We start from the raw sequence: 16221 nt of genomic DNA, 5'->3' as shown, positions 1-16221 counted from the left end.
AGGGGAGGGAGGGGCCTGGGAGAGCAGGGAGAGATGCTTTGCCCACCTCCCTCACACTGCAGCATTTTAGAACCCTGGTCTTATACACTTGAGGAGGGAAACTTCACAGGGCTTTTGGGACCCCAGACCACATGCAATTACTTATCCCCACATAAGCTAGTGTCAGGGTCAAGCCCAAAGCTACAGTGGCAGTCTGCTGGGGAACAGTAGAGTAAGAAAGCCATCACAGCCCCGTGCCATCAACTCTGTAAATCCTGGTTTGGCTCACATATTCCCTGGGAATTGGAGCCAACAATGAAAACAGGTCTCCAGCCTTTGCCTACAGGCTATAGACAAATTTCAAGTTGTCTAGGGAAGCAGGTGCACTGTCTCCTGGAAATGTACCCGAGGCATGGTTACCTTTCCACCTGTACACCACCACCACACAGTGACCTGGCAAATTTTATTGCTTGAGAGTCCCTCCTACATGAAACTAGAATACTGCAAGCTGCAGAACCGGTGCTCACGAGGGCTCAGGTGCCTAGCAAGAGGCTGAGGGCTGTCTACCCCTTCTGGGCAAGACCAACGTGGTGTCTGAGGCTAGGGACCCAGGGTGTGGGGTCTGCCTTTGCTTTGTTGTTGCTTTTAAAATGTATTTAGTTTTCCTTTATGCACACGTGTCTTGCCTGCCTGCATGTCTGTGTTCAGCACAAGCTCACACTCACAGAGGCCAGAGAGGGCGTTTGGTCCTCTGGAACTGGAGTTGAGGACGGTTGTTTATCGCCCTGTGGGTGCTGGGAGCACAACCTTTGAAGGGAGAGCCAAGGCTCCTGTTTTGATCTGCTGAGGCAGGCAGGGGCTTTTCCAGCTCAGGACTGGCTCGGTCCTCCCATACATTCAATCCAGCATCACCTCTCCCAACCAGCTTAGCTTGCCCAACCTTGTACACTATTTTAATTCACATTTATTTTTAGAATCCTCAGCTTCGCACTACAGTGTGGATGTGCTGAGCAGTTAGAAAGGGAAGCCTTCCCTGGCCTGAAGTCCTGAAAGGAGACTCCGCAGCCCCAAAAGACTCCCCCACAAATGCCCGGAATGCCTCATCTCCTGGCTCCTCTGGCTGAGCAGCCAGGCAGCTGAGACCAAAAATTCCATGTCCCCAGGCTTCAGTGCTGGGGGTAGGGCCAGAGTGACTCACTGGGCTCCCAACTTGGGGTCAGTCATGGAGAGGGTGACAGATCCTCGGCCAACGAGGCTCCTGCTCGCCCTTCAGCCCTAGATGCAGGTGATTAGCACGTCCACAGAGGTGGGCACTTCGATCTCCTCGAAGAGCACGTGGTGTGAGGGGAGCCTGGTCTCGTGGGCAGCCCTCAGCAAGTCTTGGGTGTGTTGCAAGAGATTCTGGTTCCGGCGGCGGCCGAGTCTGCGTAGTGCCAGAATGGCCAGAATGTGGTCTCGCCTGTAGAGACATAGGTTCCCCACTGCAGAGCGGTGCCCCCTGGTACCCTTCAGCTCTTGCCCCGCCCCCACCCCCGGGAGGGCAGGAACCCAGGCTTGGGAGGAAGTATGATTCAGCATTCCTGGAGCTGGATTAGGGAGGCTGAAAGGCTGGGACTATCCCAGGCTGCGAGGGGATGGGGCTCTAAAAGGAGGCAAGGAGGCGGGAGTGTGGGCCTGGAGGTGCACAGTAACTGGACCTAGAACACACAGACATGAGACAGGGGAGGGGGCATGCGCACAGCGGAAAGAAGCTCTGTGCAGAGGCAACGCAAGAACTCTGATCTAGGGAAGGCTCCAGAAACTGGCAGAATGCTAGGGAGGTAGAGGCCAGGCCAGGCCAGGCCAGGCGGCAGGTTGGGGAATGTCCTCACAGTGTGCAAGACAGAGCGTGGTGGGGGTGTAGGGTGACAGGTGAAGTGGTGGAGGGGTGGACGTGGGTGGAATAGGTACAAAGGGGCACCCTGAGTCACTGCGTCCCCACTGCTTCCCCGCAGCCATCCAAGACCACTTTTGGAGCCAGGGAGGAAGGGCCAAACACCAGTTGGGGAACCCCCGAGGAGCGGTAGGGAAACTGAAAACTTAGAAGGAACTAACGGGGTCGGGTCGTTGTTGTCCGTATTCAAAATCTACCAGAACAAACAAGCTGCGAGCAGCAAGGAGCCAGAGAAGGGGCTGGACCAGGGGCTTTCAGTGATCTTTCCATCCCGGAATCTCCGAGAGCACTGGAGAGAGCCAAGCCGGGATTTCCAAGGGCTCTGATGATTCACTGCCCCACACGAGCCTCCTCATGGCTGCCGAGGCCTCAGAGAGCTTCCAGAGAGGGTTTGAGCCCGAGAGTGGAGCCACGCCGTCCACAGATGGTGGAGAACACGAGGGAGGGGATGGTCCTCTTGCCTGCGGTCCCTGTGCGCCTTCCTCGCGGGCATGCGCACACGGGTCCGTCGCGGTTCGCTTCCCGACTAAGCCACAGTTCTCTCGGCCCTGACAAGCTCGCTCTTCCCTCCGTTCCACGCCTGCACTCACTTTGCTAAAGGCGCGAGTGCCAGGTTCCAGTGACCCCTGACTCTAGGAGGGAAGGAGGATCTGCTAACCTGATGTCCGGGTAGCTCCGTATAAGTGTTTCCAGGTGCCGCCGGATGTCGTCTTTGTATGTCTCGCCCAGGATCTCAGCCACAGACAGGATGGCTTGGTCCAGCCACTTGGCTTCAGAGCCCTAAGGAAACAGGGAGATATGTGCGTGGTTCATCTCCCCCAAGGAGTCTCTGCCTACAAACCTCTCCTGTAGTGCCCAGAAACACCCTTCCCGTGTGTCTGCCGCGGGTGGCTTGCCCATAAGAAGATTCCACGGAGTCAGGGAATAAGATTCCACAGACCACATCTGCGGTGACTCTGGAGAGTTTTCTTCCTGTCTGCACAGACGGGAAATCCGAGCCCTGACCAGGAAAGTGCTGATTGGAACCTGTCACCAGTAGGAGGCCAGCAGCCCAGATAAGGGGTTTGGGCTCAAAGTGCTCCCGAGAGGGGAAAGATCTCCCACAGACCTTGCCCATCATAACCTTCATTCCTTCTTTGCCTTCACCCACAAATGTATGCAAATACAATGTAAAGTGAAACCCCCTCCTGTGCCCGCCCCTTTAGAGTCTAGCCCCACTGCCATTTTCCCTGTGGAGTCTGAAGAACCGCCTAGTGGAAGCTCTTTTCTCCTGCTTCACCCGCCGTGAGGGCTCTTTACAGGATGAAAACAACAGAATAGGGGGTTCCTGGCTGGGTTTGCTGGCCAGAGACTGAGCCCGATTGACAGTCAGACGCTGCTCCTACCAAGCCCTGGAAGGTGTTGCTAATGGCCTGGGCATCCAGGTTCATCTTATTAGAGCCCTTCAGTCGATCCTGGCCACTGAACCTCTCGTGGGGCCTCAGCACCTGCCCCAGGTATTCGCGGACCACAAAACGGTGCACCTCCTGCAGTGTCTCCTGGGAGAGGGAGATGGTAGTGGTCAGGATCAAAGCCATGGGCTCTGCACACCCATGCCAGCCACCCACTTCCTGGTACCTGTGCCAGTGGTGGGGTCACATGCTCAAGATGATGTGCAAAGTCCACCACTTTGTCCATGAGGGGACGAAGTGTGTCCTGTGTGAGCCAGCTCTTGGTATATAGCACCTTAAATAGAGGCTGGGGACAGAAGGGCATGGGAAGTGAGCTCTGTTCACCGTTTCTAACCCCCTTCCGTGCTGGGCTCCCTGGTGCAGCCCTCTTTTCTAGGCACAGGTTTTATCACTAGGTCCTTCCCATAATGCTTCCTCCAATGGGTATGGAAAAGTCTAAGAGTCTTGTCAGGCCCTGCTTAGGGTGTGTGCTGGGTGCACCTTGAGTGTCTGTCTGGTCAAGGAGCTTTAAGGCCTTATTTCTTGGCCCACCACCCCACTGAACAGAAGGAGCAGCAGTGGGTTGGTGAGTGCTTCCCACCCACCCTTGCTCTGGGAGAACTCACAGAGGGCAAAAGAATGGTGTGACCTAGGCCTGGACTTTAGAGCACAGATGGGTACCGGGGTTGCGGGGGGCAGGGAGGGGGGCGCACAGAAGTGTCCAGTTCACCTGCATGTCTTGCTGTACAATCTGGAGCAAATGTTTCTGGAAGCTATTGGTGGCAGCCACTAGGGGTTTCTCCAGTTCCTTTATGGTTCCTGGGAACCTGGCCAGAAGACTGGTTCTGGGGAGGAGCCAAGACACGGAGTGAGCTGGAAACAGAAAAACAGGCAGAGGAGCAAGACCCCTCCCCCGGGGCACACCCCTGCAGGCTGGGCAAGGCACTGGTCTGCCTCCCGTTCGTTCATTTTTCAGCGGTTCTTATTCTTCCCAACGCAGTTCCTTGTGTTGTGGTGACCCCCCCAACCATAACATCATTTTAGTTGCTTCTTCATAATTGTAATGAAGCACGATGCAAATACCTGATACGCAGGATATCTGATACCTTTGTGGAAGGGGTCGGGACCCACAGGTTGAGAATCCCTGAGTTAGCTTGTAATGTCCCTGGAGTTGTGCAAAGTAACACCCAGGGGCAGAACTGAATAAAAGGACAACATCAAAGCCCTGAGAACCAATCATTAACTCTGGCAGCAGGGTGACAGGGTGGCTGCTTTGGTCCTGTCTGGCAGCTTTGAGTCAGACCTCCATGCCTCTTGGTGATGGGACATGGTAGCACAGCCAGGCCCGGCAGAAACTTTCCAATGAGCTTCATCCCTGCCTCTGAGAATGATACTGTCCCACTGGGCAGGTACCCAGCTGCATGGGTTACTGGTTGCACCAGCATCCACCTGCCCACCTGTCCCAGGCTACCCTAGGCTTGGGAAGTCACACTGGGTGGATTAAGCAGGCACATAGTGTATCACAGTGCTCATAAAGAGTGCTCATATGAGGGGGCAGGTGAGATGGCTCAGTGGGTAAGAGCACTGACTGCTCTTCTAAAGGTCCTGAGTTCAATTCCCAGCAACCACATGGTGGCTCACAACCATCTGCAATGAGATCTGACACCCTCTTCTGGTGCATCTGAAGACAGCTACGGTGTACTTATTTTAATAATAAATAAATCTTTGGGTCGGAGGGAGCAGGGTTGACTGGAGCGAGTGGGGCAGACCGGAGCAAGCGGGGTTGGCCTGAGCAAACAGAGGTCCTAAATTCAATTCCCAACAACCAGATGAAGGCTCACAACCATCCGTGCAGCTACAGTGTGTACTTATATGCATTAAATAAATAAATAAATAAATAAATCTTTTTTTTTTTTTAAGAGTCCATATGAACTCAGTCCCCATGGCCTGTGGAAGCAGGCTCTGGCTTTGTTAGAAGAGTTAAGAGGCACCGAGATGAAGTGACTTGCCCCAGCGCACACAGCTAACAATGGGCAATGCTGGGTCCAACCCCACAAGGTGGCCTAGATGGCTGTATTCCCCAGACTAGCATATCTGTGGGGAAGTGTGCATGTGGTATGGTCTGGAGTACCCGTAGCAGTCTCTGCCAAATAGAGAAGACCTTGTTTTCTGAGGGAAGAGGCGCCCAGGATGGTCCAGGGTGAGACGCGGGGAGGTAGAGGGGTTGGGAGGAGAAGGTAACTCAGGAAAAAGAACAGAATGGGATGGAGGGAATAAACAGAGAACTCAGGGACCAGGACAGCCCCATCTCCTCAGTCTCTGATCAGCCTTGAAGCCCCTCATTTGTTCCAGGGCCCTAGCCCTGCTGAGTACTTTAAGGCCAAGGTGAAGAGGGGACAATCCCAGAAGGCCTTGGGGAACCCACAGGAATTCACACTAAGCCGCTTCCCCAACTCCTGCCCTTAGCCGCCACTGCTTCTGATCTCTTTTCCTGAGCTCGCGCGCCTCCTGCTGGCAGTGTTCGGCAACGTCCTGGAGCTGGGGCGACCTACCTCAGCTCCACGCAGGCGTTAATGTAAGCACCCAGGTACCATTCGCTCACTGCCTTCGACGCCAGAAAAGCCTTTTCAAACCTGGGGGTCAGAAAAAAATCATTTCTCTGACTTCAGGTCTGCGCCCCCGTTAGGTCGTCACCGTGATGAGGGCCTCACACTCAGTCCACCCATTCTCGGGTATCCGTCCTGGACAGAGAATGCCACCCGTACCTGGGCACAAAGAGACAGAGCGCACGCGCGCAGATCTGCAGGGTAGTGGCCTCCAGCTCCGCGGAGATAGCGCCAGCTGCCTTCACATGCTCAGCTACCAGCTGCCAGGGATGCCACATGTTGAGAGCAGTTGAGTCCCGAACCCAGCCCACCCCATCGCTGCAGGTTTTCAGTGGCCCCAATGTGAGAGTCACCTCCCCCCCTTCCACACAGCTACTAGAATTCACCGGCAGACCCGAGAGCTGTGATTTAACCTGGCCATGTGCCCCAAGAGTCTAGATCACTCCACAGGTTCCTCTCTCAGTAAAACTTAGCTCTGAGGGATCTCCGACATGAGCCTGAGTCCTGAACATAGCCCTTCCTTCACCCCCTCCCGGGCGCACCATGTGCACATCGATGGACAGGGGCGCGTGGTAGAGGCCCTGCAGTACTTCCCGGTCCTCGTCGGCTTCCCAGCGATTCTGTTCCAGCTGCAAGATGCTGTCAAAACAGCTTGTGATCTTGGTCTGTAGGGTTAGGAGTGGCCTGTGGTGAGAAGCTTTCCAGGAGGAAGGTAAGGGCGCCCCCTGCCTACCAAACTCCATTTTGCGCCTTCAAGGACTAGCGTCACCGGACTCCAGTCATGGTCCATCGCTTACAGGACCACTGCCAGCACAACCCCTATCCTCCACATCAAACCTCCTGTAGGACCCAACCTCTGGAGCCCGGGGCCTCCCCAGCCTCACCTCTAGGAAGCTAGTGTAGTCACTTTCCAGTCGAGCCCACAGAGCAGGCTCTAGAAGTGGGGGCAGCGGCTCGGTGGGCAGCGCCAAGTCTGGGGCGCCCAGGAAGTCAGGACTGAAAAAGCAAGATTCCGGGATGAGGGAGTTGTTAGGACCCAGGCGGACCTCTGATGCTCCACCAGCTACCTCCTCTCTCTAACCTGGCTTAAAGTCTAAAGTCATGGGGCTGGAGAGATGGCTCAGCAGTTAAGAGCACTGGCTGGTCTTCCAGAGGTCCTGAGTTCAAATCCCAGCAACCACATGGTGGCTCACAACCGCCCGTAATGAAATCTGAGGCCCTCTTCTGGTGTGTCTGAAGTCAGCTACAGTGTACTTAAGATATAATAAATAAATACATTTTTAAAAAAGTCTAAAGTCATTATTAGAGTTCTGAACTTCTTCTGTTGACACATTCCACTCCCCTGCCCTCCAGAGTTCTATGCCATCACTTCCCTTCCCATGAAACCTCCGGAAGGGGCAGACTTCGTGACCCTCAAGCGAACAGCTGGTCCTGCTCAGAAAGCTTAAGGAGCCGTTCAGATGGGCCTCAATGTGACCTCTGCCCTCGTGGACAGCCTACATTCGAAGACTGAGCTGTAAACGACATCCCCCGGCCCCATCACCATCTAACCCAAATCAGGGTGTCCCGGACAGGGGCTGATAGTGGCTTGAGATCACTTGGCAATTTAAAGAGGCCAGGACTCCGGCAGCCTTCTCCCTTACCTATTCCTGCCTGAGGCAAAGCTGGGGCCCATTCATCTGGGGACCTAAAACACCCTAGTTAGTTACACAGCAGGTTGGAAGCCCCCTGCAGGCTGCACTCTGCATGTGAATGCCCACCCAGAGGGGCAGCAAGCTGGGTGGTGGTGTGCCTGGAAAGCCACCTTTTCCCACTTGCAGCCATCTTATGGACTAGCTTTGCTTTATGGGGCTCCTGGCACTGGTGAGAAGTACACAAGAGAGACTTTCTAGCTTTGGGAATCTGCGCATGGGTAGTCCCTTAGGAAAACCTGGGATGGGAGCACACAGCCTAGCACAAAGGATGACCAAGTCCCCAGTCTTCCTCGTGTCCCATCGCCTTTGCCAGTGATGGGGAAGGAAGGTGTCCTATGCTCTTGTACCCGTTTTCCGTGATCTCCTGCTGGTTAATGGTACCCGCTCCTGCCTAAAATACCCTAGCTCAGGCCTCACCTGCCATAGACATTAGCGGCCCAGTCTAACAGCACATAGAGCTGCTCACAGCCGCGGGCGTCTCGCGCCAGCTCCTGTAGACGCTGGGCCACAGCGCTGTGGAAGGCACGCAAGTAGGTCTCCCACACTGGGAAGTCGGTGGCTTCGTAAGCGGGCTGCATCTCTAAGCGCACCTTCTGCAGGTCGTGGCGAACCACACCGCCGAGCTCAGCCAGAAGCTGGGCTAGGTCGGATGAGCCCTCCGCAGCCCCGGGGATGACTTTTGCGCCTGCCTGCTGTACGCGCTCCTGAGCGCTGAGACGCACCGCGTCCTCCCAATGCATACGCCAGTGGCGGGGTGTACTCAAGAAATCACCCTCGGCCTGGGAGGTCTGATGGGCCTCCTCTTCCAAGTGTACCACTTGGGCCAGTTCCGCTAGAGCGTCTCGATCCACGCCTTCGGAACTCAGCGCCTCGCGCACAATGGCTCCGATCTCCGCAGCCATTCCGTCGTAATGTAGACAAAGGTCCATAGCGCGCCGAGCATAGGCGGTGGGGTCCTGTGTAAAGGTGCGGGAAGTTTTGTCGGCTACCAGCTGCGTCTCCAGGTACCGCAATTGTTCAAAGGCCTTCACTAGCTGCCGCTCAGTGATGAGGTCTGCCACGGATTTACTTTCTGCAACCGCAAGTGAGAAAGGGCGTAATGAGAGGAACCCATCTATGGTCCTGGTACTAATCCAGATATTTAGGTTGCTCTGCGAGCTTTGGGCTGAGCCACCTGGCCACTGCCCAGCTGTCCTGTGCACAACTGAATTGCTCTACCTGCCAGAAGTCCCTGCTAATAGTCACATTAGAAGGAACAGTGACAGGGCCCCAAACAAATGGCTGAAAACAGCAATTTGGGTTAGTTCCTGACTGCACAGCTGGCTATATTGTAACCAGTACCTTCTACCTTGCACCCCCGACCCCTAATCCTCTCTTCCATCTCTGCTGAGCTGGTCCTGGTGACATCATACGTGGCTGTAATTACAGGTCTAATAGGGTCAGAGCTCGGGCAGGGTGTGTCCTGCCCTTAAGTCCAGAGCTAGTCTCTCTGCCGTGCCTTTCTCTTCCCACCCTGTGTTCAAGGAGTTCTCTACTTTGCCTGGATCCCTTCTTCAGAGTCCAAGTTCCATTTGTCCTCCCCCGAACTGACCCTTAGCTGCTGCTCCAAGTAACCATGGCTTCCATGAACCTCTGTGACCCTGTGGTCAGAGCCCAATGCCTAGGATGGGTTTGTTCAAGGGGCCAGGCTGTGAAAGTCCCATGCATGGCCTATAGCTCTACAGTCATGCAGATCTGGGTTCAAATCCCACCTCTTACTGGTTGCTGTTAAACACTAAGCAAGTCACTTAGCTGAGCCCGATGTTTCTCATTTGCCCAAAGGCTGTGTTGAGAGGAAAGGGCTTCCCTTGCTAGATACTAAAAGAATGTGTGCAGAAGGCAGAGTTTGGGTGAATTAGGCCTCGAGGAGAGTCTGCTGGGATACCCAGCTCAGCTCCTGCCCCCTCTACCCTCTGTTTTCTCTCATGGTGTTGTGTGAGACCTTACCTGCCTGGGGTTCCAGATCCTCAGCCTCTGTCCCAGTGGCTGCCTGCCTGCTGACGCCATCTGTGACTTTGGAGGGCTTCTCTGGTACCGCAGGGCCTTGGGGATGCCCAGCAGTTAAGCCTTCATCTATGGCCCGTCTCAAGGACCTGAACAGGAAACGGGAGCTGCGCCTGAACAGGCCTGGGTCCTCCTTGGGCTTGTGGGTTGAAGTTCTCAGGCTGGTCCGGAAGAGGGTCTGCTTCAGCATGCCCAGGCTGGGTCTCAAGCTGCCCCCGTGGTGCACGCTCTGCTCTTTCATACTGTTGGACTTCCAGGTGGTCACAGGGAGGGTCTGTGACTTCCTAGGCTCCCTGGGGCTTTTTACCTCTGGCCCAGGGGCCCCTGTCTGAGGCAAAGGCATCTTGGCAGCAGGAGAGCTGAGGGTGAGAAAGTGGCTCAAGGGGCCTGGAGGGCACCAAGCCCAGCCCAGGAAGCAGATACCCAACCCTGGCTAAACTCCAGGACTCAGGGGACCCTGGAACATGCTGCAGGGAGGCTTGGTCACTTCTAGGGGGAAAGAAATGTCTGCTAGTGCTGGGTTGGCCAGAGCCTTTTGCATGCCCAGTGCAATGGGTGTGAGGGTGCAGACAACGTTTGCCAGCAGAATGCCTTCCTGGTGCCATTCCCAGAGGCTCTCTCCCAGGTGTCCACCTTCACAGAGCCTGAGGAATTCCCAGTTGGACTCAAAGGAGTATTGAGCTTGCTTATTCTGGGAACCAGCCCAACCCACAACCCACAAGGGCAGAGCCCAGGACCCACATCCCAAATTTCTAGGATTTTAGATTCTAAGGCCTAAACCTTTCCCCATCCCTCCTTCCCACAGCCCCCCTTCACCCCTCCAGAGACGTGGACTCACCCCTTCAGCTCGAAAGGCAGGATCTTGGCTGCTCAAACCGGAAGCTTCTTAAGAGGCTTTCCCTTCTGGGGCCGGAGCCTGGGATCTGGAGGAGGGTACAGTGGTGCCCTAGAGCCCTAGCCTCAGGCACCCAGCCACTTATCTTCACCACACAGCCTGAAGGGAAGGTGGTGGGAGGGGCTTCAGGTCTATATTTAACCTGGAGCTGAGGAATCCCAATGTATTTCCTACCTACTGCATTCCCCCCTCTTGCCAAACCCCAACCTTCACCACACGGGGTGTGTGGTGGTGGGGGTCTCATGGGTCACACCCCCTGCTCAGGCCCCTGCCAGGCACCACCACCACATTCCCTTTCGCTAGCAAAGCCTGGTTGTTTGCTTTTCTGACTGTATATTTAGCTAGGGGTGAAAGAGAAGAGACAGCCTTCCCGGCCACTGGAACCTCCTGCCCACCACATTGTGCAAGCCAGACAAAAGTGGGGGATGGTGATTGGGCCAGCAAGCTCTCCCTATGCTCTTTGAGAAACTGAGCTAAAAGAAGGGTTGGATGGAGCTGAAAAGATGGTTCAGTGGTTAGGAGCACTACTTGCTCTTGCAGAGGACCCATGTTCAATTTCCAGCACCCACACAGTGGCTCACAGCCATTTGTAACTCCAGTTCCAGGGCAACCAATAGGCTCTTCCTACCTTCGAGGGCACTGGGCACACACATGGTACACAGACATACATCCAAGCAACACACACACACACACACACACACACACACACACGCACGCACATGCACACGTACACGCACACCATAAAGAAGCAAATAAATAAATCTTTTTAAAAAAGAAAGAAGAGGAGGGGGAGGAAGAGGAGGAAGAGGAGGAGGAAGAAAGGCTTGACCCAATAGAGGCATAGCTCCCAGCCTTCTTTAGGGCTTCTTACCATACCAGGACAAATCTAAGTCGGCCAGACCCCTGGGTGAGTCAGAAAGCAACTGCCCTTCCCTGGACTTAAGGCATGCTGGACAGAGGCTGCCCCCTAGGGTTTCGCCCTCCAGCAAGGAATCTGCTAGAGTCAGCTGAGACCTGGATTTCTGGAGCTCCAGAGGCCACCAGCAGCTTCACGGAAGCCCAGTAGAGGGAGGGAAGCTCAGATGATTGGTTGGGGCCTTATCAGCCCCACCCTGACCACAGGTCATCATCTGGCCTGCCACCCAGGTTCAGGGACCCTGCCCCACACAGAGCTGACATTAAATGGCAGTCTCTGGCCAGCTCCTTCATCTAAGGTGACCTTCCGTGCCTAGTGTGAGAGATGGCACCTGCCCCTGCTGCATTCTCTGGACTCCCTGACCACAGGGGTGTTGGGAAAGGATAAGACGGGTCCCTGCCTTGGTTGGTAAGAGTTCATCTTGATTTACAAAGCACTGACTATGTGTCCCTCCCAGTGCTGATGCAGATGTGGTCCCCACAATTCCCCCTGAGGCGTGTTATCTGTTCCATTTGAGGAACCCACTGCTCAGAAAGGGGAAGGATCCAGCCTCCAGCCACTCAGCCTGGCCCACCATGTCTCTTCAGAAGCTATGAACAACGGGTGGCCGGTGTGTGCTCCTGACTAGAGGATCAGATGTCACCCCCAAAAAAGTTCTTTCTCTGTGAGGACCACAAGAGAGTCAGACTTGGCAGTCCTTGCAGGGGAGCCTGGGGGCAGATTCTGGATAGGGAGGGACACCTGGACACGTGAAATCTCAAGGCTACACAGGAGTCTCTGGGCTCATGGTACTCACCCACCTTCATATCAAGCCAGGCCTGTCCTAAAGAGCCATCGCGGCCACCAAACAGCCCCTCTGGCTGCAGCCACATCTCTTTTGGCTCTGCAGCTCTCAGCAGCTACCCAAACCATTCTTGACCCCCCCTTATGTGACTCCCCCAGTACCCTCAAGCCACCCCAAGCCCTATAGCTTGGCATTCAAATTCTTCTCTTTCTAGATCAACAATTCTTTGCTTCACTCCTGGGCATGCATGTTAGCGCATGGGACCTCCTCCATCCTGCTGAGTGTGCCAGTTTTGGTCCCCCCTCGAGCTGTGTCCCCTCCTGATCCCCTCTCTCTTTGGTCTCCACATTGGACCTGTTTTTTAGGACACAGTGACTTCCTGTCATCCAAGGAACCCTCAGCTCTGTGTCATCTGCTCCGTGGCTCCTCAGGGCTGACTCTACTGTGTCAGAGTCTCCTCCAGGCTTGAGAGTCTGTCTGCCTCCTCTCTCTTTCACCCGAGAGTGCAGTTCAGAAGTATGGACTTTCTAGGGTGGGTGGGTGCCCCACTCAAGGATGGCCTGGTCAGGTGTCATTCTGGTGCCCACTGGGATGATCTGGTGCCCACCGGGATGATCATGGACCCTATCCCCATGCCTTCCCTCTGTGGCCACAAGGCCCGTCCTGATCCTCCAGCGCCCATTTCCACTGCTGTCACTCCCTGACTGACTTGGCGTTAAGGCTGGAGATCCTGCAGATCCATGACAGTCTGGGCCCTGAGCTCACCTCTTTCCCGGTCAGTACCAACTGCAAGGCTAGGTACAGGGAAGTCAGCATGGCCCCTCCAGCTGTGGCCATGAGGTTAGGTCTAGATCTCCCCCACATCTGGCCTTGTTTCTACTTTTTTCTAGACCTTCCCTCTTGCACCAACTCCCACTCTCTGTTTCTCTCTGGGACGAACGACATCCTTCCTCCCCACCTACCGTAGGACCAGGCTATCCCCTGTCCTTCAAAGCCCCAGGGGCAACCACTGCCAGCAGGTTGTGGCGTCCGTGCCTTGAAACCTTCCCTGCAAGCTGAGTCCTTTCCTGAAAATATGGAACAGGGCAAGAAAATATGGTTTCAATCCGCCTCAGTGCTCGCCTTCGAGATCTAGTGAAATCAACAAGCTAGGAAAATCAGTAAGAGCTGCAAATGTCAGAAGCAAGCAGTTCCGAAAAATCCTAAGCGCGGTTATTATGGGAATAACAAGAGTTTAGTAAATTCCATGTGTTGATTTTGCAAACACGATCAGTAGCTGTTCTATGTGCCAGCCAGGCCTATTTTAAAAAAGACACAGGCTCCCTTCACAGTTGCCAAAATAAAAACATCCCTGGTAGCCACCCCCCACTGAAGGACAGACTTTCACTGAAGGACAGACTTCTTAAGTAGGCACACAAGGCTTTTCCTCGGGTTTGTCTTGCTTTTCTCTGTTGCCCCTCTGCGTCCCAGGACTCATTCCCTGTCCAAGCCTTTCTGGGAGTTGCCCCTCATCTTCCAGCTGCTGAGAGCTTCCTTGGGGCTCTTCCTCTGAGAAGCTCACCCTTTTCTGGGTCTAGCTCCAGCCCTAGATAGTAGTTATATGATCTGAGATCTTTCTGCCACTTGGCCAGGAGCCTCCAGGGAGCAAGGAATGAGCCTGGCTCAGACCCATGATGGGGCCAATAAATAAATGTCAGGTACCCAAGGAATGGTGTGGCCCTGCCATGATTGTGAACCTGTGGTACCTCTTTCAGATCTTCGTGCTAGCTAGCTCCAGTGCCTCGCCGTGTGTGTGATTGTCTTGTAATATGTGTGTGCGTCTTCCGTGTCTGTGTCTGTAGGCCTCATGGATGTCTCTGCTCTCTGCAAGTGTGTGTGGCTGTTTATGTGTTCGGATGTGCGTATATCTCCTGTGGCTGAGTTGGTATTCTAGTTCAGCCGTCCTGGGCTTGGAGCCCAGACCCTTGACAACAAAGCCAACTAACACAGCCAGAGTAGTCTCAGCCTCTTGGGTCCCCACCCACGGCCCCAAACACCCTCACATCCTCCTGCCCCACCTGGCTGGGTCTTACCTGATAGGCACGCAGACAACTGCACCCAGGCAGCAGAGGTCCTAAGCAAGCCAGCCAAGCAGGATCCTGAGACCAGGTCCAGGAGAGAGATGGCTGCCAGCACAGCCCAACTGGTGGACCAACAGCTGGGACTTCCCAGCCACAGGACCGCCCTGACCCACTCTCTACTCGGACCCCATACTTTCGCTTTCAGAAAAGTTCCACCCCTTTCATTCCAGAGACAACCACTCTAACCTTTGATCAGCCACAGTCCCGGAGCTTGCCTGAGCCTGATCGGAGCTTGACAGGGAGAGACTGGGGAGGGGAGGCTAGGGAGGGCCCTAAGGGAAGCTGGGGAGGTGGAGATTAGTGGAGGAGAGGTTAGGGAGGTGGGGCTAGGGGAGGAGGATGCAGCAGCGGGGGCTGGGGACCACCGAGGATTGTCAGATCCTGACCACTGCCAGAGGTAAGATAAATGGGAGGTTTTTACCCCCTAGTGCTCAAGCCCAGAAAGTCTCCTCTCTCCAGCCAAGGGCTGCAGCTCCAGGCCAGTCTAGGACGTTCACTCCAGTGCCCCCTATGCTTGCCCGAGCTGAGAAGCAGAGAGCAGAGACCTGTTAGGGAAGTTTTCTGTAATGCCTGGGGCACCAGGTGTGAGCCATACACTGCTCCGGAGTGCTGGTGGGAGAGGACCGAGGGACCGCAGGGGCTCACACTCAGGAATGACAGGCAGCCTTCTAGGCAGAAGCAGCGCAGCATGAACAGCGTGGAGGAGGGGCTGTTGTGAATGGCTTCGGAACTCAGGCCTTCTGCTTTCACAAAGACTCAGACAGGAAGCTTTTCTCGGAGAGGGCCATGGAGATTTCAGAAGAGGCACGTCCCCTGATTTCAGGGGGATTCCACAGTCAGCGTCTTAAGAAAAAAAACTTGGAGGAAATCCAAGGACACATTCATGACTGACCTGCTCTGTACCTGGGTACAGTATGGATGCTCTGGTTACAGTACTCAGTACTGAGTACTCAGTACTGGGCTGTGAGAACACAGCGCCACACAGGCTATACTCTCCCGGTTTGGGGGACCTGAGGGCTAAGGTCTTGACTCTTCTGAGGCTACCTCTTTTTTCCTCTTCCTCCTCCTTTCCTTCGTCTTCCTCCTCCTCCCCCTCTTCTACTTCTTCTGGAGACAGGGTCCCACTATGTATTCTTCTATGTCCTGTGGCTCACTATGTAGACCAGGCTGGCTCTGTAAGCACAGAAATTGGATTAAAGGCATGTGCCATCGTGCCTGGTGCTCTCTCTCTTTATGTGTTCTTTCCTCTGTATGTGTCTGTCCAGTTTTCTCTTCTTTATAGCATGTGGAGTGTGGTGGTTTGTATGTGCTCCATCCAGGGAGTGGGACTATTTGGAAGTGTGGCCCTGTTGGAGTAGGTGTGTCACTGTGGGTGTGGACTTTAAGACCATCATCCTAGCTGCCTGGAAGTCAGTGTTCTGCTAGCAGCCTTCAGATGAAGATGTAGAACTCTCAGCTCCTCCTGCACCATGCCTGCCTGGATGCTGCCATGTTCCTATCTTGATGATAATGGACTGAATCTCTGAACCTGTAAGCCAGCCCCAATGAAATGTTGTCCTTATAAGAGTTGCCTTGGTCATGGTATCTGCTCACAGCGATAGAACCCTAACTAAGATAGCACACTAGGTAAGCTCTCTGAGGCAAGATAGATAGAAGGGTGGGCAAAGCGTGGGAACATGAGAATAAAAGGAGCCCCCCTAGTTGCAGTACCTCAGCAGCAGGCAAGGATCCTGTGTGATCAACGCCTGCAGAAGGCCTTTCTCCCCCGCCAGCTATAAATCTTTGATTTTTCTAGGAATTTCCTCCACAAAACCCCTCACG

At 54.6% G+C, this 16221-nt stretch overlaps 1 protein-coding gene across 7 annotated transcripts; it reads right to left on the bottom strand.

Moving 5' to 3' along the window:
* Positions 1–426: 426 nt before the first annotated feature.
* Positions 427–14677, bottom strand: Exoc3l4 (exocyst complex component 3-like 4). 7 transcript variants are annotated; one of them, NM_001289487.1, is made up of 14 exons: positions 14353–14677; positions 13243–13347; positions 10524–10608; positions 9629–10044; positions 8060–8714; positions 6833–6944; positions 6491–6613; positions 6108–6208; positions 5895–5975; positions 4073–4187; positions 3530–3649; positions 3298–3450; positions 2571–2692; positions 427–1438 (listed from the first exon to the last, which is right to left on the bottom strand). In NM_001289487.1, exons 4-14 carry the CDS (start codon positions 10026–10028, stop codon positions 1255–1257), a joined length of 2166 nt encoding a protein of 721 aa, NP_001276416.1. In that variant the 5' UTR covers positions 10029–10044; positions 10524–10608; positions 13243–13347; positions 14353–14677; the 3' UTR covers positions 427–1254. The 7 variants fall into 7 exon arrangements, with proteins under 7 accessions (NP_001276416.1, NP_001276417.1, NP_083083.3 ...); NM_001289488.1 differs by having other exon boundaries at positions 14587–14662; XM_006516289.2 differs by having other exon boundaries at positions 918–1438; positions 10524–10679; positions 14353–14672.
* Positions 14678–16221: the final 1544 nt, after the last annotated feature.

Source organism: Mus musculus, chromosome 12 (assembly GCF_000001635.26).
Source record: "Mus musculus strain C57BL/6J chromosome 12, GRCm38.p6 C57BL/6J".
Classification (NCBI taxonomy): domain Eukaryota; kingdom Metazoa; phylum Chordata; class Mammalia; order Rodentia; family Muridae; genus Mus; species Mus musculus.
Note: the sequence above shows the minus strand (reverse complement) of the source record. Positions and strands in the feature narration are given on the sequence as shown.